This window comes from Zonotrichia albicollis, chromosome Z, assembly GCF_047830755.1.
Source record: "Zonotrichia albicollis isolate bZonAlb1 chromosome Z, bZonAlb1.hap1, whole genome shotgun sequence".
Lineage (NCBI taxonomy): Eukaryota > Metazoa > Chordata > Aves > Passeriformes > Passerellidae > Zonotrichia > Zonotrichia albicollis.
In genome coordinates, this window is record NC_133860.1 from 62,586,904 (window position 1) to 62,612,229 (window position 25,326).

General features: G+C 42.2%; 1 protein-coding gene across 16 annotated transcripts in view; it reads left to right on the plus strand.

Moving 5' to 3' along the window:
- Positions 1–20,052, plus strand: part of NRG1 (neuregulin 1) — a 458,486-nt gene extending 438,434 nt beyond the window's left edge. For 10 of the 16 annotated variants that reach the window (XM_074533378.1, XM_074533383.1, XM_074533382.1 and 7 more), the window contains 6 exons: positions 1,232–1,255; positions 5,676–5,778; positions 9,394–9,520; positions 10,041–10,171; positions 10,660–10,863; positions 14,822–20,052. In XM_074533378.1, coding sequence (XP_074389479.1) covers positions 1,232–1,255; positions 5,676–5,778; positions 9,394–9,520; positions 10,041–10,171; positions 10,660–10,863; positions 14,822–15,473 — 1,241 coding nt within the window. In that variant the 3' untranslated portion in view covers positions 15,474–20,052. Of the gene's footprint in view, positions 1–1,231; positions 1,256–5,675; positions 5,779–9,393; positions 9,521–10,040; positions 10,172–10,659; positions 10,868–14,821 lie in introns of those variants that run through there. The other 6 variants (XM_074533381.1, XM_074533388.1, XM_005486238.4 and 3 more) reach the window with 4 other exon arrangements.
- The last annotated feature ends 5,274 nt before the right edge of the window (positions 20,053–25,326 follow it).

The following is a 25,326-nucleotide window of genomic DNA, read 5'->3' on the forward strand; positions in this document are numbered from 1 at the left end:
AATGCATGTTTCTTCAGCATGTTTTCTTATTAGGCCTTCCAGACAGAATATATTCTGATTTTAAATACCAACTCCCTATTGAATTATATGAAATAGAAACTGCATGATACAAATGACTCCCCTAAAATTAAATTACCTTCAAACTAGGTGTCTTAGCTATAAGCAAGCATAATTACAGCAATATATGTGCATGGGCATGTCATTCATTTTACTGAAGATTTAATCAAGCCTTCTCTACGACTAATGTATATCATTAGCAGAGGTCAGGTAGGCATGTGATACTGGCCCTTTAGGAAGATGGATGGATGGATTCCAACGTACTTAACCCTTAAAATGTTACTGATGGACAACAAAGAATTGACATTCCCCATGTGTGCAAACTACATTAAAAAATCCATTTGCTGTGAAAATTATCATTGTAAATTTCACAGCATACAAGAACAAAAAGAGCTACCATGGCTGTGGTGTTGGCCCCATGGGGAGGGTCTCCTAAGGTACCTGCTGAGGGGAAACCTGTGTTCCTCTTGACCCACAGGTGCTGGGGCCTGTGTGTGCTGATTTAGGCAGTGATTTGTGTAAGGGATCAGGACCTTTGCACCCCAGGGTCCATACAGCTGGTCAACAAGTTGTTCTGCCAACACGGCACAGTCCAAAGACAGGGAAAGGGGGTTGGCTCCTCATTTTCCAGGAGCTGGAGGCTTGCTGCAGTCCATTTGCAAAGCAGAAGACTCCCACTACTGAGTAATCAGTGCCAGCTCCTCTGGGTCACAGCCTTCAAGAGCAAGGGTACACATTGCGGGCACAGAAGCAGGGTCAGAAGGGAGAGCATTGCACAACCCATTTACAGGGGTATGCTGCCCTTCATAGAGCATCCCTTTTCTGTCATGTTCCCAAAACAATCAGCCATTGTACATGGCATGCTTAGCCCTGTTCATCTCAGTAAGATCTTTAAGGGTTAATGGTTCCTGTTGCGTTCCCTGGACTGTGGCTGCTCAGATGCTCCATATATACATATTTTTGTGTATAAGCCTTGCAGAAGGTCTGGTCACATAGCTAAGAAAGGTGCACTTGAGCACTGTCCACATAACCATGTGCCCTTTGTCCTGTTTCATGTGCAGACACAGAATAGCTGTAATTCTCATATGTAATTTATTTTTAAGTACAGTGTATTGCTCTTTTCTGAAACTTTTTCCTTTTTCTTTCTTTTTTTGACAACTTTCTGCATTGGCAGAGCATCTTGGGATTGAATTTATGGGTATGGAACAATCATTCCTTTTAGCCTGCAGATTCTAGACCCTGAGAGATAAACCCCTTTTAATTTTTTTTTCACCACTTCCCCTTTTCAATTCCTAACCAATTTCTTTATGCTTTAAAAGGGATCATACAGCTATAACAATAACCCTTGTCGAAGTGTTAGTGGAGATCAGTTCACTAAAATGGTCATCAAAATATTGATAGGATATTAATAGGCTTAAGGAGTTTCTAGGATTTAGTGGAGTGATCATAACATTGTGTATATTCCTTTTTCTGCTGTATAGTTTTGACCTCTGCTTTTGGTGAGTTTTTCTTGGGTTGCCAGGTTTTGGAAATACTGTAAGTGTTAAGCAAAATGTCTAACTAGCATATTAAGAGGTAGAAGCTGTTTTGGCCACTTAAAATTATGCAAATTTGCAGTGTTGAGCTCTGATTTTCAAGTCAAGTTTCATGTCTAAACCCACATCTTGGTGGTTACACATCATGTGTAAACCAATTGCCTATACATATCTGTAAATTATATGCATATATACCTTCCTTTCCAGGTCTGTAAATTCAAAGTGGACTGAAAGTTATTTAGGAATTTAAGTAGAAGTTTACAGCTAGACTCCAGATCCTCAAGTCAGCAAATAAATTGAATATTTCTAAAACTAAGCTCAACAAGAACATTGGCAATGGGTGCTGTTTTCACACTTCAGCTTTAAATATAATAAAAATAGATCTTTTAAGTCTTATTCATGAATAGACTGTACTTATCTGACTAGCTATTTGTATTCAGAGGTACAAATAATGCATTACTTGAATAGGCTAACTTGAAATTCAGGTCACTTTTACTTTGGAATCTCCCACAATTTTTGGTAAATAAAAATATAAAAAAAACAGATGGTGAGGCAGTTTTCATTCATGTTCTTATTAAAAATGCCCCCACAAAATGTCATTAGCTTTAGCTGTGAACTGTGGAAAACCCATTACAAGGCCAAATTTAAAAATCACTCACAACCCAGCTTCTTGTTGTTATTATTATTATCCTGTTAGCAGTAATTCCCACTCACATGTATTAGATTATAGTGGAAGACGTACAGCTACATTAGCATATGAGGAGTTAAATTAAAGTCCTTTAAAAGACTGACATGCAAATTATGCTTTATATTTGAAATTACATTAGCAGAACAACCTCTTGGAATTAAATTCTATTAAAAATCCCCAGAGATATGTAAGAAGAAAAACTTTAAAACAGAGCAACTTCAAGACTTCACATATCATCAGTTATGTATAAATTAGAGTCATGTGAAATTAACTGCATAATATGAATATTTGAAAGGCTGTTTATGTAATACCTTGACTTAAGTATTATTATGATTTGATTTTCCTAGCATTCTGTAGGGTAAAAAAATTATTGAAATTATTTTTAATACTTAACAGGGTAAAATCTTTCCTAAATTCTCACTGCACATAAAATTCTTTACAGATTTTCCTGCAAGGCTGCTATAAATTTTTTTCAAGGTAGTTTAATCAGCATATGTAATTTAGCTGGATGCCATTAACTGACTCAATAAGCATTAACGCTGGTCAGAGACAGAAGGCAGTTTTGGGGCAAGATGTAGTGTAACCCAAGTGCCCCCCAGGAGTTCTTCACGAAACTCTTCTTGCCCTTAAACAGAGTCCAAGGTTTGTCTTTGAGGCACCATGCCATCTGCAAAGCCTTGACCAGGATCCCAGTCACATCCCAGCTGCCAGCATCCTGTCACCCTCACTGGCCCTGCAAAACACCTGGGCATCCCTCATTTGGCCCTGGCTGTCCCCTGCCAGCCAGGAGCACAGCCCTGTTTACAGGAGAGCTTGCTGGTTTGCTGGGCATGACTTGCCCAAGTGCTTTCCTAGGCAGACCTTGCTCCTGGAGTTTGAGGGAGGGCACGGCAGCACCACCATTCATGCACACCATGCCAAGCTGCTTTTTCCTTCAGGCCTTATTTCAAAGGGCACAGGAGGGAGCTAAGGCTATGAAAGCAGATCCAGGGATTTAGTTTCCCATGCCCATCAGGACCTATAGTCCCAGCAGTATTGCTGGTGCTGGGAGCATTGCTCAGGGCTGCACCCACAGCCCTGCTCCCTCTCGTCGTCCCCCATCCCCTGCAGTGAGTGAGCACCCAGAAAGTCCCACACGTATGAAACCAGCCTCAGCTCACTGGCAAACTCAGTCAGGCCATCACCAGCTCATTTGCAACTGCCTCAGCCTGCACCAAACTCCCCAGAGTCAGTGCAATTTTTCCTTCAGTACAAAAACTGAGCAGAGTGTCCACTGTTAATCTTCTACTTCCTCTCCCTTGTGCTCAAAAAAAAAAAAAAAGAGGTTGATACATCATTATTCATTTTGCTTTCATAAGCTAACAGCTGACAGCATGACAATAAAATAATAATAATAATTCAAAGCATTTCAAATTAGCCCCTAAATTGCTTAGCACAATTCTCCTGTTTCCTGTGACATCCTTGTAATACACCATTTCCATGGCTAACTAATAAGCGCTTTCAGAAGGGGCAAAAAAGGGAAGGGGATCCAGTGCCACTAACTAGCCTAGGTGAGGAGTTATGCTGTATGAGAAATCCCTTCACACTCTGCTTCAACCTTTTTTTTTTGTCCCCAAGCATTTCTTCTCTCTGGTTTTTTCCATTTCCAAGCATGCTGTGCCAGGCCTGTAGTTTACTTCTGTATCCTTTTTTCCTGTCTTTCCTTTTATTTCACCTTCCTCTTTTTCTTTGTCATAGTTTGGTGTGGTTGGAGTTTCAGCCATTTCTTTCTTCTCTTCTTTGACTTTCTTGGAGTGATATTTATTTTTCTTTAATAAATTTTTGCAGCATCCTAGTTTTACCACACTCACTTCTTCTTTCCTCTTCCCCCATCTTTGTTAATAATTAGTGCTATTAATTTTGTCTGACAGTGCTCATGACCTGTTTGCTGGTGTTTGATTTACAGTGGGTTTGGCTTGTAAGACAAACTTGTTCCATGCTGTGGTGCATTGTATCAGAGAAATTAAGATTTATTTTTGCTTTTTGGTTTGTTACATGGAGTATTTGCCACTTACCTCCAGCAACTTTAAAATAAAACTAGACAAGCTCAAGAAACACAAAGAAGGGAAGTCTACTCCCTGTTCAGTAAGGAGTATTTTCCCCTGAACTGATGTGTCATTTATGACACCACTTCATTTGGACATGTGAGAGATACATGGCACATGTGAGAGATCACTGTGCTCCTCTGTACCAGACAGATGTAAGTCCCTTCCAGCAGGAATAATGCTGACTTTTATCCCAAAGGTAGTGCAAAGCTGTGCAGTTCTAATTCATTCATTTATTTTTAATCACCTGCTGGTATTCTGACTGTGGTTAATATGGCAGATCACTACTGTTCTCTCTGCTTAATCAAAACCAAGACTTGAGTAAAGCTGGACATCCATTTTTGTCCTAACAGCAGGAACACAAATCCTCATCTGTAAAGTGTCAACACAGAACGCGCCTGTTTCAGAACTCCTTACGTAACATTTCCCCAGAAGAGCACTCAGCACTGCTCTCTGCCAAGCATGAGCAAGGCTGGAAAGCATCAGTAGCTCCAGCCCAAACATTAGCAGTACTACTAACACCTTTATAAAAGTGAAATATCTCTGATGAATGAGACTGGTAACAAATTGTCATCACTGAGCAAGCTGCCACCCTAGATAGAGAGTTCCTTTGTTCGTCACAAACAAGTTGAAACTCTCCATTTCTCTCACACAAGGCACTGCTGGTTGTGGATATTGTGTTTTAGGAGGAGCACTGGAGAAAGAGTCTGAATTTTATGACCAGAGCTCAAAACCTGTCTTCATTTCCATTGGTGATACAATTACAAGCCAAGCTCATGTCTCAAATGTACAAGAGTATTTTGAAATTTCTCCTGTAAAGACAGCTGAGATATAAATTGACGTGGGACCAGAGGGATATTGCATGTGAAAACAATCCAAAAAAGATAATAAGAAAATAAATTTCTCATAAGACCTGTAAAAATGGCTTTCATTCCAGCTGTCTTTGCAAAACTTTCAAAGCATTTGCAAATTTTTGTTATTACCTTACCACACTTCATTTTTATTTCCAGCAAATGCTGTGTTTGTCAACTAAGAAGTTGTTTCTTAGATAATATTCTTGTTGGCTTTAAAAAAAAAAGTGACTTTTGACTGTAATTCTGTAATTGTTCTCATCCCCAGTATCGTGTTAATAGTTTGTGGTGTAGTTCTGTTCTTGCAGTCAATAATGAGTCTGCCTGAAGTGTGGTGGCTGTGTCTTGGTGTGGCTGTGTGAATCTGTGCGGTGGTTTGTAGCATGACAGCTGTTGACTGTGTGCTCCTCACCTAGCCATCCTCCATGTTGTGACTTTCTCTGTTTTTGTCCCTTTCTAGAAGCTGAGGAACTGTACCAGAAACGGGTGCTGACCATAACTGGCATTTGCATTGCTCTTCTAGTAGTTGGCATCATGTGTGTGGTGGCCTACTGCAAAACCAAGTAAACTTTTCTCTTCTATTTTGTATCTGTGGTTGTTGGTCAGGGCCTTCCCAGTTGACTGTAGCTTCTCTGGGCATAAGGTTGTATCTGGGTTTCTCTAGAGGTGAGCTGAAGAGACAAACATGTGACCAGGGTGCTCCGGTCCAAGCGAGATGAATGTGAGTCTCCATGTCCATCAGCACAGCAAAATTAAGAGAGGTATCTGAAAGATTCTCAGTCTTCAAATGTAATTTGAAATTTTTTGTCTTTTTTGTTTGCTTTCTTTTCTATCACCCATTTCAGCTGGTTTCCCTGTTGAAAAGGAACAAACTCCAACCCCTGGAATCACGTTGCTTTCCAGCAGTGAATATTATGTATAAGCCTAATGTGTTTGTACTTGAAACACAATTAATGATGGTAAAAGTTACTATACACCAAAGGCCAAAAAATTGAACACAAAAGCGCTCTCAGTGCAAAAGTAGGCATTTAAATGTGTTCTGTGAGTCTCTAAATTACAGGGGGTGACTCTCAAACATGCGTGAGATGCTCTGGACTATAAATTACACAGAACATCAGCAGAATTTCTGCTGCCAAAACTGGCTGCCTTTATAAATCTCCCCACCAAAACACAGAAAGACCTTATCATAAATATTCCACGTTTGTATAAACCTGATTTACTGTTTCAAGGCCTGATTGGCAGTTCATTTTTGTTGTAAGCCCCACCAGTAATGGATGTGTTAAAAGTGGGGGAGGAGGGTGGTGATTTGTTCCGCTCAGCAAGAGTCCAGACACATACACACAGCTGCTCCTACCCATAATCTTGTGCCAGTGGTCAGTGGGGAGCAGCTGAAACAGTAATAAAAAATCAGATCAATTACTGCTTTTTAGAAATCACATCCCCATGTATTTCAACAGACATTTAGTTGAGATCCTGAAGTAAGATTTTCTGTATAAAGAGCCCACAGAATCCATCAGGGGTCTGGATGCTTTTTTTGTCCCAGACATCAGCAATCACTGTGAACCAAAAGTTAACTGTTTTCAAAAACAGTTGATGAGTGTCCCATGCCAGGACATGGCCCTCCAAATGCAGCAGTGATGCCAGACTGGTATCTGTGAGGTGATTTGCATATGCTCTTTTCCCTAAATAGGGGAAAACTCAGAAACCAAGATAAATCTTGGAATGGTGTTAGAACAACCTATGTAATAATCTTAATAGCTGAGATTTTGTTGGTCTCCCTGCAAGAAATACTGCTACTAAATTGCCAAGGCATTAGCTTCAGATACTGAGTCTTAATTCAGAGGTACTTTATTTGCACATCATTTACACTGAATATAAAAGCTTCTTAAGTACACACTAGCTTACCCATTATTCTCTCATCTCAGTTTTGTAGAGTAATTTCTTTTTTTAGTTAGTGTCCTTTTACTACAGGACCACCAGCACAGATAAAAGCATGCAAATTCAAATACACTGGTCACCGAAGGTAGAATAATGCAGATTTCTAGGGACAGATTCCCAGATTACATGTGCCAGGATTTCAGTCCTGTGGATGACAAACTCAAACTCCTTCTAGAACTCGCTTTCTCTGCCATGTTCAGGAATTCAGATTGTTCTCAGTCTCCAGAGCCTCATGAAGGGGAGTTTTAAATCAAGTTAAAACCTTGCCTGAGTGCTGCTTCTCAGCCCAGGAGGTGTTTGGGTAGCTCAGATATCTCCTGGCACTGCTCAAATATTTCTATCACCTTAACTGCTTACATGTCCTAAGATGATGCCTGGTTATCCTCAAAGCATAAAGTCTACACGAGCCACAGAGTGTATCCTTCTGAGACAGGAGCATTTCCAAGACAGATGTATCTGCATATGCCATTCATGTGATGTGATATAAATTAAGCATTTTCCACTATCCAGACACATATACACAGAGAAAATATGTGAAATGCTGTATGTCAAATCATGTTTTCATTGTCTTTAGCCTTCATTACTATCAAGCTTCAACATGTTTATTGCACTTCCTTACTCCTCCTTTTCTGTAAAGCTTGAAATAGTCCCCTTTGAGTTCAAACCAGGATTGAAAATAGTTATCTCTTACGCTGTCCTACCCTGCCATCACTATCTGCATACAGCTTAGTATTTTAGCTTTTGCTACAGCCAAAGTCATATGCATTCTAGAGTGTGTTGAAGCCTGCATCCTCCCTTCACTGCCCTGGATTCTGTGAGAGTGTGGTGGAAGTTCTCCAGTGTAATGAGAGAAAACTGGGTAATATTCATAAATTAAGTCTGAAATTGAATAGTCCTTTCTCTGGTTATTTATTTTGGTGTTTTAATTAGTGTGTTCTGCATAGCCAGGTTTTACTATGCTGTAAGTTTTGCTACTGACAGCTTGTAATGATTCTGAAAAGTTCTTCTGAGGAGAGCTGGAAGGATTACAGAATCACAGGAATATTTAGATTGGAAAAAAACCCTGTGAGATTGTGTCCAATCTTTGAATGACCGCCACCTTATCAGCTGGACCATGGCACTAAGTGACCAGTCATTTCTTGAACACTCCAGGGTGGGTGACTCCACCACCCCACTGAGCAGTTCGTTCCAATGCTTCATAACCCTTCACATGAAGAAATTCCTCCTGATGTCCAACCTGAACTTCTCCTGGCCCAGGAGGCCATTTCCTCTTTTCCTGTTGCTACTGGCCTGGGAGAAGAGGCCACCCTCACCTGGGTACAGCCTCCTTTCAGGCAATTGTAGAGAGTGAGAAGGCAACCCCTCCTTTTCTTCAGGCTGAACGTCCCCAGCTCCCTCAGGCGCTCCTTATAGGACTTGCACGTTGTTAGCAAGTGGGGAAACAGCAGCTAAGGACAGGAGACAGTAGAAGCATCAAAGTCAGTCAGAGATCATGTCATTAGTAAATGGATAGTTCTACTAAATGCATTAGCACCCATGGCATCTACCTAGTAATCATTAGGCTTCAGAGCAAATCTGATGTTGCTGAAACAAAACCTTCCAGAGCTGCCAGGAGGTCTGTAGGCTCAGGCCTATGACATTTACTCTCACTTTGGATTTCTGAGGCTTAGTCTGCACTCTTCTATAACATATTTATGTCTTTGAAGTACATTGTTGAGGTAGGTGATGAATCCCTCCAAAAAATGTGTAACTGCCACATCACAAAGACCATGTTCCAGTGTCTGCAAGCAAGCCCTGAGGCACAGACACCTCAGCTCTCTGTGGTGAACGGAGAGGTGTAATTTGATGGGCTGTCAGAAGCTCTGCCTTGGCCCTTGTGAGGGTGTCAAAGTGTCTGGGTTAAAATATCTCCCCCCTCCCTTCTGAGTGCAGAAAAGTTCTCCTCCTAAGACAGAGCACTGCTTTGAAATGGCTTCCCTTTTCCTCTCACTTATTCCTGTCCCCCCTTGTCCTGCTGACTCCTGGAAGGGTTCCCAAATATCTTTCCCCCTGTGCTAGTCCCCACAGCTCCAGCTGCAATTAGGCCTGTGGTTTTCAGAGTTACTTTGAGCTCTAGCAGCAGTGGAGAAAATTCTGGCAAAAAAAAATGATGTTACATTATTATCACCAACATCAATATGCTGAGAGGTGCAGCTGCTCTCCTTTTGTCTATTAAAATTGTTTCTGTGTTTCATGCACAGGAAGCAGAGGAAAAAGCTGCATGATCGCCTTCGTCAGAGCCTGCGCTCAGAAAGGAACAACGTGATGAACATGGCCAATGGGCCACACCACCCCAACCCGCCACCCGATAACGTCCAGCTCGTCAATGTAGGTTTCACTGTACCTGTTTCAGCCTAGGCCGCCAGTGCCACAGGAAAGCTCACCCCACAGCTTTTAAACATCTACCTGCTGCTGCAGGCTGGTGACTGATTTCTCTCGGCTTTCTCCACACAGAAAAATTGCTATCACAAACTGCTGCCGTCTTCTCCATCAGAGAATAGTATTTTTGGTGTATCTGATGGTAATGGGAGGTTGCTTTTCCACACATCTGTCTACTGGGACTCGTTCCCTTGTTAACTACATTTTTATAGCTTGTTTGTGATGCAGACCTTTGCTACTTTCATCATTTGTCTCCTCCTATTTTGAGTCTAGATGGGCTATGTACACAGAGGTGTACATGAATGTCCTCAAGTGTGTCAGTATGGTTTCTGCATGTATTTAAATGACAAAATTTGTGCTTTGCCACATGTAAAAGGTTGAAATCTGGGAAGGAGGGATTGGGAATTATGTCTACAGATGTGGTGTGAATTACAGTTTGTAAACCTGAGGTTTGTCTGGGTTTTTTCAGCAGTACGTTTCGAAAAATGTAATCTCCAGTGAGCATGTCATCGAGCGAGAAACAGAGACCTCGTTTTCTACAAGCCACTACACCTCAACTACACATCACTCTGTGACAGTCACCCAGACATCTAGCCACAGGTACTAGAGGGGGCGGCAAATAGCAGCTGTAATGTCTGATCTTTGCTGTTGTAAAACCAAAAAATGTGTGAAACAACAAAGCAGGGAAGATCTATGCTCCCTTCATAGTGTTTTCATTTTAAGGCTAACAATATTTGATGTCATATCACCTAACTAATTATATTCCCAGGAATTGACAAAGACCTTTATTTTCTGAATGTCATTCCAATACTGTCACACTGAATTTTAGTATATGCAAATTGCTAAATCAGTGACAGTTCTGATAACTGGAAAGCCCTCCTTCCCTCTCCTTTGATCCATACATGCAAAATCACTTTTATTCCTGTGGATTCTCTAAATTCTGCAGCTCCAGTTACCCACCCGAAGGGCATATCCTGTGTGGCAACAGAGCCCCTCGTTTCCCTGTCAAAACTTCTGCTCATGCACAGTTACCGCCAAAGCCCACTCTCACACTCCCCCTTTCTCTTTCCCTGGTTGCTGCTCTCCAGCTGGAGCAATGGCCACACTGAAAGCATCCTCTCTGAAAGCCACTCGGTGCTCGTCAGCTCCTCCATGGAGAACAGCAGGCACGCCAGCCCAGCAGGGCCCCGGGGCCGTCTCAATGGCATTGGCGGGCCTCGGGAAGGGAACTGCTTCCTCCGGCACGCCAGGGAGACCCCCGATTCCTACCGAGACTCTCCTCACAGTGAAAGGTAGGACGAACCACCCCATTGCTTTCAGCTCACAAGACCTGGTGTTTTCTCAGGTGGTTTCAAAGCTTGGGAGCACAGGAGAAAATGCGGCAGTGCAGCTGTTCATGTAGGGCATGCATCTCCTTATCCATAAAGGTGGAGAGCTGAGTAGCAGTTTTAAAGTCTACCAAAAGCATTTCTTCCCTTCTTGCCTCTGCTGAATTTAGTCCTATTAGCTAGCAGTTCACACTTGGAAAAGCTCCATTGGAGTAATTAGTCAGAAATTTCCATTGGAAACTATAAACAGAACTTTACCTACTTACCAATTTCTTAGAAGATGCAACTGAGAAGACTGACAGATTTTGCAGTGAGAAAGTACTGTTTTGATCCACAGGAGGAGGGCACTAAGGACTCCTAAGCAGTACAGAATTTATGCCACCACTCACCTTCTGGACTGTTCCAGCTCCTGAACTCCCCTTAACCCTTTATTAAATAAAGGAAGAAACAGAAAGTGCAAGCCAGAAGGGCTCAGGTCATTATTAAATCAGGAATAGTTATAAATAAACCTGGCCAGGAGTTTTCCAACCAAGTTTTTCCAACCAATTCTTTTTCTCTTAAAAGATTGGTTCCTCAGCTGCTGTGGTCTGCCTAGAAGTACATCAGTCACAAAAAATCTTTAGCTGAAAAAATCCTGCTCAGGTTTAGGCTAGCATTTTAGTTCAAGATGGCCCCAGAATTGCAACAGAAAGATTGACAAGAAACAAGACATTTAAAAAGAGCTTTTATCCCTGGGATCATAGGCAGAATAAAAGGAAAACAAAAGGTTATGGACCAGTTCTCTGAAGACTTTGAAATCACAAGGGATTTGGCCTTGTGGAGTGTCCATGATGCCAGAAATGCAGCCAGGCAATCCCCAAGGAGACTGAGTTGTGTAGGAGACAAATTGTGGTTTTCATAAAAATGAATGTGCACATACAGCAAACGCCATTTCTGTGGTGCTCCCTCTGCCGCACAAACAACTGCTAAGCAGCAGGAAGAGGGATCACTGAGGAAGGACCCTGAGCGTAGTACCACCAAGGATAATAAGCTACCCTCTCATTAAAAATTTTGTGTTATTTACTATGGGATTTAATTTGAAGATACGTGGCTCACATGACATAAACAGCCATGGCTCCAATCCAGCAGAGCACTTTGACAAGATTATCTTTTAATTGTGCAAGTAGGCCCACTGAAATCAGCAAGATTACTCACATGGGTAGAGCTCAACATGTGCTTAAGTGCTTTGCTGGATCAGGACCTGTAACAGTAAATACCATGTTGTCTCCTGCCTGGGAACCGAGCAGGATGCACGGCCACACGCCTGCCAGTGGTGAGTAGTACAGCTTAGTATATTTGGGCATCTGCATGTGGAAAGTGAAGACCATTCCTGCTGTCTGCCTGCATTGCATGGGACACCCAAAGCATCATTCTAATACAAACTGTTTAGATTTAACTGGGGGGGTGGAGTTGGGGGAGAGGAGAGACCATATTCCTTTTTGTTTCTCTAAGAAAAAAGAAGGCATTTCATCAATTATTTTGTCTCTTGAAGGTTGTACTATATAGGTCAATAACAGCAACATTTCTGTGGTAATTCCTCAGGCATTGACATCCTTGCCTGTGCCTGAAGCAATCACAAATTTGGAACATGGGAGATGATAGTTCCCTGGGCATTAATTGCAGGTCTCATCTTTTTTTAGCAAGCAAGAAATACATCACCAGTTGTTCCTGAGATGGCTTGTGTATATAAGGGAGAAAGTGAGAGTTATTTGGAACTAAAAATTACTCAGAAACATAAAGGAATGTAGGAGCTGACAAATTACTTCCTGAAGCCATCACATGTTGCTGTACTGAGAATTAGTAGACCAAGGCTCTACTCCCTCAATTTTCAAATTAAATTGAACTGACATTACAAGGGGTGTTTCGCATTACCCATATACTTGCTGGATCCCATGCCCTGCCACCTGTGTACACAAGCAGAGGGCACAAGCAGTTTTGTCTTGGATGTCCTTAGCTGTCTTACAGGAGAGAAGATCAAAAAACACCATCTCTGCACAAAAGGCTGGACTATATGATGAAGCTGGCAGCATTTAACAAGTTAATGTGTGCTGGATGGCCATGGGTATGCTCTGATCCCCTTTCACTGAGCCAGCATAGTTGGCCATGAGGCTGGATAAATCAATCACCTTTTAACCTTCCTTTCAGGATGGGCTAGAGCTGCACAAGTTCAGCTCCTGAGCCTCAGATTGCAGACAGCAGCTAGTTAGCACTGCTCTGTTAGGGTGTGGGGGAACAGAGCAGAAATGTGTGAATGCACAACACTCCAGTGTGAGTAACTTGACACTGTTGGAAGCCTGTGCAGTACATTGAACACATATAACCAACTCAATGGGTTAACAGAACAGTTTAGCTAAAATCCAGTGTGTCACATATATCCGACAGTGTACCAACTGGGAAAGTAGAAAGGCTTCAGTTTTTCAGACAATGCCTATTAAAAATGTGAAAGGAATGCAAGGCTCACTCATGGAAGCAGAAAAATTACTTAATTCATCCAATACACAGACCTATTCGTTGCCCTTTTTATAACCAACTTGATTAATTCCTTTGCACAACTCCAGGTTTGGTTTTTTCCTTTCTCTTGCTCCTCAGTTCATGTAAATCAATGTGCAATCAATGCGCCTCTAGTGAAATCAATTTATGCTGCTGCACATCTGTCCAGAATCCGTCCCATTTTCTCCCTTTTCCTGTAACTCCATTTTTGTCAAGTGTAATATGTGCAACTGAGTCATAGATTGGATAAGAAGGATGGATTCAGGTTTATTTTGGTAATTTCAGGCTCAGATAAATAAACCACTAATGGAAAACTAAACTACATCAATCGTAGACATACAGCTTTTCTCAGTGGGCCTGTGATGGTGCTCAGAACAATTTTAACTTTAGACAGAGACGAAATTCAGGCTGGTGAATTTAGGATAAGAATAAAAGCAAAGCCCAACCACGCAAAGTGTCATGCTGGGCACTGTGCTTTTGATTGAGTGGTTTTAGGCTGATCCTCACCTGGCATGAATCCACATGACCTCATAGCATGTCTACTGATTAAAACTAGTTGAGAGCTTCACATTTTTTGTTCTCTTTCTTTGGGACAAACCCTGCAATGGCACCTGAGCTTCATTTTCAGAAATCGCTTGTGACCACTATGCTTCCCACAAGAACAGGGAGAAGTTTTGCAGAGAAGACATGGGCACTAGGCCAGACAATCCTGTCTTCCAGCATGTGTTCCCATATGAGGACAAATGATACTCTGTGCTTCTTTGCAGATTGGCCTACTAGCCGGGGTAACTAGCACCCAGGAGTGGAGCAGCACAAATGCATCTCTGACTACCCTTGGTGATTAAAATTAGCAGAATCTGGCTCTATATTTTATTCAAACATTACTTTCCTCCCTAGCCTGAGACAGTTTGGTTGCCAGAAGAGGGTGAAGCCCCAAGAGGACTGTCCTTCAGTTCCCTTCCTTTCTTTCCCCCTGTCTGTTTGCATGTACCCCAGATTCTGGTCAAATCTTTCCAGAAGTGCAGCAGCTGTTTTCCTTTTGAGAAAATACTTGCAAATGCATTTTGTTTCTGGCAGCCTGTCTGTCTCTGAATCCCATTCTTGGATTCATTCCAAAAAGTTATTCTGGTAAAAAATTTACAGCATCCCCATGGCTGGGCTCTGGGAGTTTTGCTGTGCTCCTCCTGCTTTCATATATCTTTGCCCAGAGTCCCAGAAGTCAGCAGTTTATAGGATTAATAGGAACAGGAAAGGTTCCTTAGTAGCCCTGTGTGAGGATGCTGGGGATCTTAAGGGAATCCTTGCCATTTCTCTCCCAGTCCACGTGAGCTGCTGTTTTTACAGGTCACCACTGCTCCTATGCTCACAACCTGTCCCCATCTCTTTTCTGCAGGTATGTCTCAGCTATGACCACACCAGCTCGCATGTCACCCGTTGATTTTCACACTCCAACTTCTCCCAAGTCCCGCTCCTCCACGATGTCACCCCCGGCTTCCAGCCTGACCGTCTCCATCCCTTCCGTGGCGGTGAGTCCCTTCATAGAAGAAGAGCGACCTCTGCTCCTGGTGACTCCACTGCAGCTGCATGAGAAGTATGAGCACCACCTTCAGCAATTCAACTCCTTTCACCACAATGCCACCCATGAGAGCAGCAGCCTGCCACCAAGTCCTCTGCGGATTGTGGAGGACGAGGAGTACGAGACCACGCAGGAGTACGAACCAGCACAGGAGCCTCCAAAGAAACTCACCAACAGCCGGAGGGTGAAAAGAACAAAGCCCAACGGCCACATTTCCAGCAGGGTGGAAGTGGACTCTGACACGAGCTCTGAGAGCAGCAGCTCTGAGACCGAAACGGAAGATGAAAGAATAGGTGAGGATACACCATTCCTGAGCATACCGAACCCCGGGGCAGCCGGTCTGGAGCCAGCCACTGCCTTCCGGCTGGCTGAAACCAGGACTAACCCGGCAAATCGCTTCTCCACACCAGAAGAGTTACAAGCAAGGTTGTCCAGTGTGATAGCTAACCAAGACCCTATTGCTGTATAAAACATAAAACACATAGATTCACATGTAAAACTTTATTTTATATAATGAAGTATTCCACCTTTAAATTAAACAATTTATTTTATTTTAGCAATTCCGCTGATAGAAAACAGGAGGGGAAGAAAACTTTTATAAATTAAATATACGTATGTACAAATGTGTTATGTGCCATATGTAGCAATTTTTTACAGTATTTCAAAAATGGGGAAAGATATCAATGGTGCCTTTATGTTATGTTAAGTTGAGAGCAAGTTTTGTACAGTTACAATGATGGCTGTCCCATAGTATTTTGCAAAACCTTTTAGCCCTCAGTTGTCCTAGCTTTTTTGTGCACTGCATTATAATGACTGGATGTATGATTTGCAAGAATTACAGAAGTCCCTCTGGTCGCTTGCTGTAGAGTCTCAAAATCAGAAAGCCCTGTAATGGCACTCTCACCCTACTCCACCACAAAAACACACATATACACACACACAGAGTCAGAAAGGAAAAAAAAAAGATTAAAAAAAATATTTAAAAAAGTAAAAAAAAAAAAAGTTTCTTATATGAGAACTTTTATTTGCTTTCCGCATATGAGATGAGTTTTGTCTGCTCTCTGCCAGCCAAAAGGTTTGCTTCTTTGAGCACTGGGATAATAGTAGATCCAACAGCATGCTACTATTAATTACAGCAGGATAACAAAAAACATACAAACAAAAAAAAGCCAACCTGCATTAAGTAATGTTACTTATAGAAAGAAAGTAATACTGTGATTTTAAACCAAATATATTATTAATCAGAGGTTAGCTTGTAATCACTAGGAGCTGCCATTTCATTATTTTCCAGATATTAATTGTTCTAGTTATCCCTTAGGAAATGGGTTTAAGTTAGCTGAGGCTTTGAACCCAATACTCTATTCAAACAAAAAAGAAAAAAAAAAGAAGAAAAAAGAAAAAAAAAAAAAAGAGAAAACATTTATATTAGTTTATGTTAATGGGGCAAATATAATAGATATCTGTAATCAAGCAAGGAAGAGATCTAGCTGGAAAACAAATGCCACTAATAAAAGTGCAATCAGTTTTCACCTCTATTTCTTAATGTTGATTTCTAATACATTACTTATTCTTTTGTTTCCACTCAATTCTCTTCCCCTTTTTTCCTTCCTCAGAAGGAACCCTGACAAGCTTCTAGCAATACCTTGTTAGAGTTGCTGTTGGAGTAAGGCTTACTCTTGGACAAAGAAAGGCCTTTCAGGGAAGAAGAACATGATTTGCTGAATGGTTAAAAAGTATAGGCACGTAGGAAGGACAAAGCAGATGTGTGGAGTTTATTTCCACTCACCTTTACTGACTCCATTAGTTGGGTTGAGAGAGGCAAGGCTGATGCAGAGCCCATTTATGAAGGCAAGCACACCATGTGAGTTACAGCCCTAGTAACCCATGTGTGACTATTTAATATCAGTGTTTATATAGCCAGTGACAGTCTTGAAGTCATTGACTAGTAATGAACAAGGATGCTGTCAGTGCTGGAGTAGATGCATCCATCCAGACAGAAGCAAATGGCCTCTTTTGCACTGAATTCCTATCAGTTTAGTCAGGGTCACTCTGCCTCTTCTATACTTTTGTTTTTTTGTTGTGTGTTCAGTTGGCACAGCATTGACTCAGGACTGATGTGGAAAACAAATGTTTTTCCTAGACTCTGGGGATTCTGAAAATGAGAACATGTGTTTTACAGGTATTACTGAGCTCTAAATAAGAGCCCTGTCAAGACAAAAATAATTTCAGCCAAACTACACTCATCCTTTGGGCCACATTCTGGTCCTAGTTAAATGAAGAGAAATACATCAAGGAAAATTTGTGAGATGCAAACCTGAGGTACAAAAGTCCCTACTCAGTAAATTGTTCAAGCATATGCTTATGCTAATCCCAGCAAAAGTTACCTTCAGCATGTGCTAGACTCTCATTGACACATCCAGCACATGCAAAAAGTCAAGCATGTGCCTAAGAGTTTTGCTGAACAAGGTATCCTATTGATTTGAGGCTGAAAGCAAAGTATAGCAAAAGAAGATCTTTGCCAGGATGATAAAAATCAGTGATTTCTTCACTGTATAAATAACCATATCACATTAGTAAGAACACAAGTGAGTCTACCTGAACACCAGATTCAGCAGAAAAAGAACAAAAAAAAAACCTTAGTATAGGAAACAAAGTTGTCCACTAGAATGTCAGTGGTAGAACCAAAAGGCTAGGAAACTAGCACAGCTTTGGACTATGTGGTGGCTGAAATGGCACTGCTTATTTGAGAAATCTGTGGAAGATGGCAAATACATACTGTCTGGACTTAAGTCCCCTTTGCCATTTTTCCCTGTGTGTACTTGAACACACTTTGCCTTTGCAGACTGAAACAAAAGCTCTCTACAAATTCTATACGCCATATTCTCATTTTCATCCCTTTAGTCATGCCTATTTATCTGCAATCCCATACAGCAGAATATCCATCTCTCCAGTAACTCTGCAACTCAGTAGTGCAGAGGGTCAGGTGGGCTTTCCTAATGAAGGCCACGAGTTTCCAAAAGATTTGCACTGTTGAGTTTCCTTGGGCACTTGAATATCTTCCCTTCAGGAAGGCCTCTGACACTGCGAAGACCTTGCAGGACAGATGAGACAGAAAAAGGATGGCAGAGAAACAAGAGATTTGCCCCAAAATCACCCATCTTAGTGGCAGAATAGAGATTATAAGACGGGTCTTTTGTAAACTCCTCCAGCATATATCAACCACAAGGCCAGCTCTCGTTTAAGTATCTATAATAGCCCAGACAGATTAATGAGGATGGAAAGGGAAGAAGCCTTGATGTTGAGTAGATTATTTGACTACTAACACTGTTATTGTGGAGGGACAGTACAAAATGAAGGAGCAATTCCATACTTGGGAGCTGTACATGTGAGATTTGTTTGGAATAGGTCTAGGGGAAAATGTCACACCTCTTGTGTTGCAGTGCCTCAAAGTCAAATTGTTGTGCAGTTCCTGATATTCCTACCCCTCGGAATATATAGCAGTGTGTTATAGAGCAAGCATGAAATTAGGCTGGACGCTTCACATGGACCTAAGAACAAGAAAATACAATTGGGGATATGGCTGCCTAAGCCCTTAGATCTTTGTGAAGAACCCAGCCTTACGGCACAATTCATGCAGCAGTGAATTCGGGAATTGCCCTGGCTTGGCACGCACAGAAGCGGGAAGAGTTCACCGACCCTCACCTCTCAGCTTGTGTTTATCACACTGTGAGCGTGTTTCACACCAGTCAGGTCCACGCCCAGAAGTTAGTGAGTCTACCTGGCCACAGGTGCTGCTGGCAGGCTGCAGCCAGTTCCTGCTGGCCAAGGGGCTGGAGGCTGCAGCAGCATGGAGCAGAGCCAGCAAGTGCCTACAGAAAAGGCCAGCTCCCCTGTTGGGGATATTTGCTTCATTTCCCAGACCTTTGAGCCAGGCAGTCCCAACACCCTTGAGCCATCACTGTGTGATGCTTGCCAGTTCTTTGGCTGAAAGTCATGGCAAGAAGAAACATACTTTAAAGAGAGGGGAAATATTCCAGTGGTGGCAGAGTTGTTAAGATTGTCCTGGTTTATTTCCATGTCATTTAGTTTGAGCCATGAGTTTTTCCTGTGTATGTGTTTACATGCAGGAATTATTCCAACATGGAAGGTTTCTTTCAAGAGTGTATAGCTAGATAATGTTGTGCACAACCTGGTACAGCCTGCCTATTTAAGGGGTGTAAATCATTACAGCTCCATACAGGTTCTTATGCAACAGAGAAAAGCCTACTCCCTCCCTTTGGCCCAGTTATTCCCTTCCTCACTTGAGCCACCCCAACACACCCAGGTTTAAGAGGTCAATCACTGCCTTTATCAGGGAAACAGGAAAGCTCCTTCTTTCCAGTACTCCAAAACAACAATGCTGCATCTCCCTGCTTCTCTCACACACACTGCAAGCAGTTTCCTGAGCATCCAGGATACCAAACTGGTGTCTCCTCAAAGGACACACCTCTCAGCATGTTGAGCATTTCTTGGCCCTGCAGTGTGGCTACTTACCATTACCTGGGTCTTACTTCTAGTAAGAAACATACAAGCACCTATGAAATGCTGCAGAGAAGGGCAGACAAAGAACATGGCCAATTATCATCATTTGTAATTCTCTATTCTATTGTAAATATGTCTTGTACATATGTGGATGTTTTCATTATTTACTGTCTTTATGGATATTGTGTTAAATGAGACGCTCTTAGTTTATTGTGTAACACTGTAAATAACATCCTTTATTATTTATGCATAGGCATCTAACACTCAGAGAAAGTTATCCTCATATTATTTTAAGATATATGTCAAAAAGATGTTGCATTTTTCCTTTTGCTTTGAAAAAATTGTAATATATCCTCTTTTTCCCCTCTTTTCCTTTAAAAAAAATGAATGCTAATTTATTGTTCAGGAGAGAAAGGGGATGTAACTGAAAGGCAAACTGTTCAAAGAACATGCTGTGGAAGCCACAAGCTACTGATAAACTAAAGAATTTATTACCCCAAATACAGCAATAAGTAATTGTTGATTTATTAAGGTTTTGTTATTCATTTTCAGTAAAAGAGGTGCTGGATTAAATTGCTTATGTGTGGTCCTGGCCCAGCTGCTCAGCAGACTGTGCCAGGTCACTAGCTACCATCTTTCTGTATCCAAACACTGTTGTAAAGGTCTTGTTCTATTGTTGTGGACCACTGTTCTTGAGATTTCTGACTCGTCCCTGTGGGGGTCTCTGGCAGACACTCTTGCTCCTACAAACATTTTTAGTTTCTTAAGTTAGAATTATTAGCTCTACCCTGACCATTACTACTTAAGATGGATGGGGTTTGGGGAGAGGGAGGAGTTGGGGGAGCGGAAATGACACAGTCTTGGGACTGTGGGAGGCTGCTCTACAAAAATGTCACCTTACTGTCAGCAACAGTCAATAAAGCAAAGCAGATACTGGGAACTCTTAGATGGCACCACCGTGCCACTGTATAAAATCATTATTTGTGCCAGTTGTAAATATAATGAGTGGTCCTGGTCTTCTTGTTTCAGAATAGAAATAGTATTACAGGGAAGGATTTTAAGGGCAACCCAGGTGAATAAATATCTGGAGCTGGTGAGGTCTGGGGAGCACTGGGTAGGCTGAATATCATTATTCAGAAAGAAAGGACCACAGAGAGAAGATATTAAAGGTCTGTTGAAACATACTTATCTTGTAGAAGGTAAGAAAGGACTGGATGTTTAATACCTCTTCCTGTAAAAGAAATGGAGTTATCAATCAAAACTCCTGGGTACCATATTCCCAGAAAGATATAGCTCTCCATGTAAGGGGTAGGAAACTTGGAGAATTACTTGGTGCAAGGGACTGTGGATTGTAAAAGTTTCCATGGGTTCGTGGTGGGGGCCAGATTTTAGGAATTAATCCAATGAGGATTACTAAATCCATGAAAAACACATCAGATGCGGGAAATAACCGAACTGAAAACATGTGGAGATTGTATAAATTGGAAACACTGTGTATACTAGTGCTGCTCTTACCCTTCTCCAACTCTGCCACACTTGGAAAGAAGGAGGGCAGATATCTGATCTGTCTGTGCTTACATGATATAAGCCATTTGCTCTTAACGAGCATTAAACAAGAGAAGGAAATCTAGGCATGAGCAGAGGAGAGAGGAATGCAGTAAAAACTTCTTGGATGTGTTTCACATCCATTTGTTCCCAGGGCTAGCACTCCCAGGCCTACCTGTGGGTGCAGAATGAGATGACAAACTGAGAATGGATGGAGAAATGGGGAGAAATGGGAGCATGGATGGACAGAGGGATGGAGGGACGGAGAAACAGAGTCAGGGAGGGAGGGAGGGACGGAGGGAGGGATGGAGGGACGGAGAAACAGAGACAGGGAGGGAGGGAAGGAGGGAGGGACGGAGAAACAGAGACAGGGAGGGAGGGAGGGAGGGAGGGAGGGAGGAAATGACTGGCAAGGGTTTTCTGTCACTCTCCCTCTTCCCTGGTTCTCAACACAGAGAGTAAAGGCCTCGTGGTCCAGTCTGATCTCAGTTTCCCTCAGACAGCTTCACTGTCTTTTTCATGTGGAGGGATCCTGTGGCTGGAAGGCTGGATGCTTAGGCTATTTGCTTCACCTGAATGTCTTCGCTGTATATGGCCTTGTCACCTCACAGTCAGCCCCAAGCTAGCACATTGTGGCACAGAGCTACAATGGAGGAAAGGATGGTCCTTCCATTGTAGGATGTTGAAATGGACTGCTTTGAGAGGACAGACCTGTCCTCAGGCATTCCCACTGTCCTTTCACACATGGAAGTGGAGGTAGACAATTTCCAAAGCAATTAAGTACCATAAGAACCACTCAGAGTCAACAGGGCCAAGGACCTCATGACACATTTGATACACACAATAGGGCTTTAGGGAACACATCCTTGTGTGTCCCAAATGTCTGTCCTTGCAAAAGTTGTTTGTCAGTCCATGCTGTCTTTATCCTATTGGCTTTCTCTGCCAAGCTTCTGCCTCTGCACTTCTCCACAAGGTCTGGAAGCAGATGGCATCAGGGAGCGCTACAGGAAAATCAAGCAAACCCTTCTCATTTCTGCAGCCCACAGCTGGGTATGCTCTTAGCATGCCAACTCCACCCAGTTATGAGCACATTATTTGGAGAATGCATTCCCCAAGTTAATTCTCTCTGTCTCAGTTACAACTGATGGGAAGAAAACTATCTCAAATGCCTTGAGAGGTTGCAGTTTGTCAGTGATGATTAACCTGTGCAGCAGAAGCAAAGCAACATGGACTGTGCCTAGGTTATGAGCCTGATAACTCTTCTTTACTGACAACAGATCCTTGACAATGGCACTTTCAGGGCTAAATCTCATTCTACCTTCCAAAAAAATAAAAATGGAGCCTTAGGGATTTCTGATGTTACGACCTTTTGCTGGAGCTATTTCAGAGTAGCTCTCATTAGAAAAATTCTGCTGATTGCAAAAATTATTTCACGTGTCTCCAGACTAAAGCTGCCAGTAGAAATGTCGTAAATCACTGATATCCTCCTGATGTCCCCATTTCCACACATGAAGACAAGGACTAAAGGGCAGTTCAACATCTTCCAGCAAAGAAGAGGTGGAACAAGATCAGACCAATGCACATCTGGAAAAGTTGCCATGTCATTGGGGTTGGCACAATATGGTGACTCCAGAAGGTATTTAGAGTGCTGCACTTTCTAAGCATCGCAGGGACTGTCAAAACCTGAGACAAAGCCTTCAGCATGAATGGAATAATTTCCTTGAAAGCTAGACCTTACTCTCTAAGGTTTTAACTCCAGAAGGTAGCCAAGCACCAACTTTAGTTGGAAACTGGATTTCTAATGTAAATGGCAGCTGCTAAGTTTCCACTTAGGTTTTCCCTCCCTTGGGGATAGCAGGAGTTCCCTGCACTGGATGTAATGCCTTAGGAACTAGAGAGGAACCCTGGCAGCATTGCATAGCAAACACCTGAAATAAGGCCAGCTCATTTGATGACAGCAGCAGAGGAGGTTTCAAGGGAGTCTTTGCAAGGTTGTATGCACATCACTTGGTAGGGAGTACAGCGATTGTTAACAACTGATTAAGTCATTACTCTGGTAATGGCCAATTTGGAGTCATGCTTCAGAAGCCAGATATTGTGTGGGAGGTATTTTAACTTACCCTGCACATTAGTGCATCAGTTTGGGTTATGCATTCTCTATGTGTACACACACACATACAGTCTCTCAATTTTCTGTAATGATTTCCTGATGTTCAGTGCATGCTTGGTGACAGGAAAGGAAAAAATGTCACAACAAGGCCATTCAGCAGCTGCAAAACTGCCTGCAACCAAAAGAAAACACTTTTTCACCTCAGAGAGGAAAAATTGAGGGTGGTATTTGTCCTGCACAGCTGTGAAAATACAGAAAGGGAATGCCTCTTTCTTCCCCAGTTGGACAAGCTGGGTCACTGATTGCAGAGGAGCTTTCACAGGACCGCAGCTGAGAAGGACTGGCGAAGTGGAAGATTGAGGGGACTCCAGCTAGGGTAAAGGGTGGCCATGTGCCTCTCATTTCATTGAAATAACCCTAGAACAATGGGTTCAATCCCCAACCAAAAAAAAATGTCACTAAAGATTCCCAGATATTGTGTCTTGGGCCTTCTATACGTGGCAAAGAGAGACAATTTCCAAAGAGCAATTATTGTCCCATATCATGGTTCTTAGGAGGTTCCCATTTTGTGCCCCCTTCCTCACCCTCAAGGGCCCAATGCAGAGGGTGAGGTGAGTCAGATCCTCCACAGAAATGGACAGTAATGTACATGAGAAGACCTGTGCTCCATGTGTATGGGAAGACCTGTGGCTAGAGCAGCATTCCTAGAAAAAGCAAAGAGAACTACAAGTGCTGTGAAAGCAGTAATCCAAAAATAAAGGCCAATTAGGAAATAAAGATGACTTAGATGAATGCCACTGTATAAATCCAGGAACCAGAAATTCAGCATACTGTTTTAAAATCATCCCCTAATCCATGCTCCAGAAAACAAAATAATCCTAGTGATACATGAACCATTTTAATAATTAAAAATGCCCTGTGATTCAGTCAACTTAGTTAGCTATCTGCACACACCATCTTATCATATACACCTAAAACGTGCAGTATTTATCTGATGGCTAATGATTATGAAATAAAGCTGAAAATAATAAAATTCCAAATAAGAACTGGCAGACTACAGCTATTCTTGTGTCTGTTTTTATAATCAACCTCTCAGTTGTCATGGTACTAAATCACAAATTCTGGGTCATATCAATGGAATAGCAGAAAGGAACTCTTATGCAGTAACCCTATTAGGTTCATTTCCAAGTGCTATCTTCCTTCAAATAGAACTTGCATGGCCATTTACAAACTCTTATTACTGATGTAACAGAATGGAAGTTCACGTAACATAAAGTCCAGGTAAGAGGATCATTATCACAGTGATTCTACACACAGCTCTTTATTTTGCTGTCCAATACAGTCCAGAGCTTATCTAATTATTTCTGTGCCTCTCAAAATTAGTTAAAATTGCCATTTTAGGGCTTAAGATGGAAACCATGGTATTTTTAGCAAATTTCACTTTCTGTCTTACAACTGCATTTGACTGACAAGAGCTTTACTGGCTCAGCAGCAGAGCAGATCTCAGCTTGGTCCCGAGGTGATTGCAGTAGGCCTTCAGCTGCAGGGGAACTGCATGCTTCCCACTCCTTCTTTGTTATTTCACCAGGATCACATCATCAATGTCAGCACGAACTTCCTGGCTGCTCTTAGAAAAGATTTTTGGTTCAGGATCTAAAAGAGCTGATTTTGTCTGTTTCCCACCTCATTTTCATATGTATGCACCAAATAGTTTAGATTTTAAAAAATTAAAAGAGATGGGGAGGGGTGGGGGGAATAACAAAGCTGGTGCTCTGAGATTCTGTCTCATAGAAGAGAAGTAAAAGACAAACAGCTTTGCCAAATTGTCCGTATTTGGCTTCCTCACATACACTGAGCAACATACTCTTCATCTCAAACTGCAGTGGTGGAAAATGGACCATACTGCCTCTGGAAACTGATGATGCTGAATTTCAGAGCAGAGGCTTGACACCCCTTGCAGTCTGTCACCCAGAGGCCTGGGTGCCCGGGAGTTCCAGAAGTATTTCAGAGCATTGCTCTAAACAGACGGCTGAGTGCGTTGAAGTGCGTCAAGCCCTTGGCATGTGTGGAGGTTCCAAAGGTCAGCCATCCTTGTCTGCAGCTTGCTTTCAGGGGTGTTAAGTGCTCCCACTCTGGCAGGGAAGAC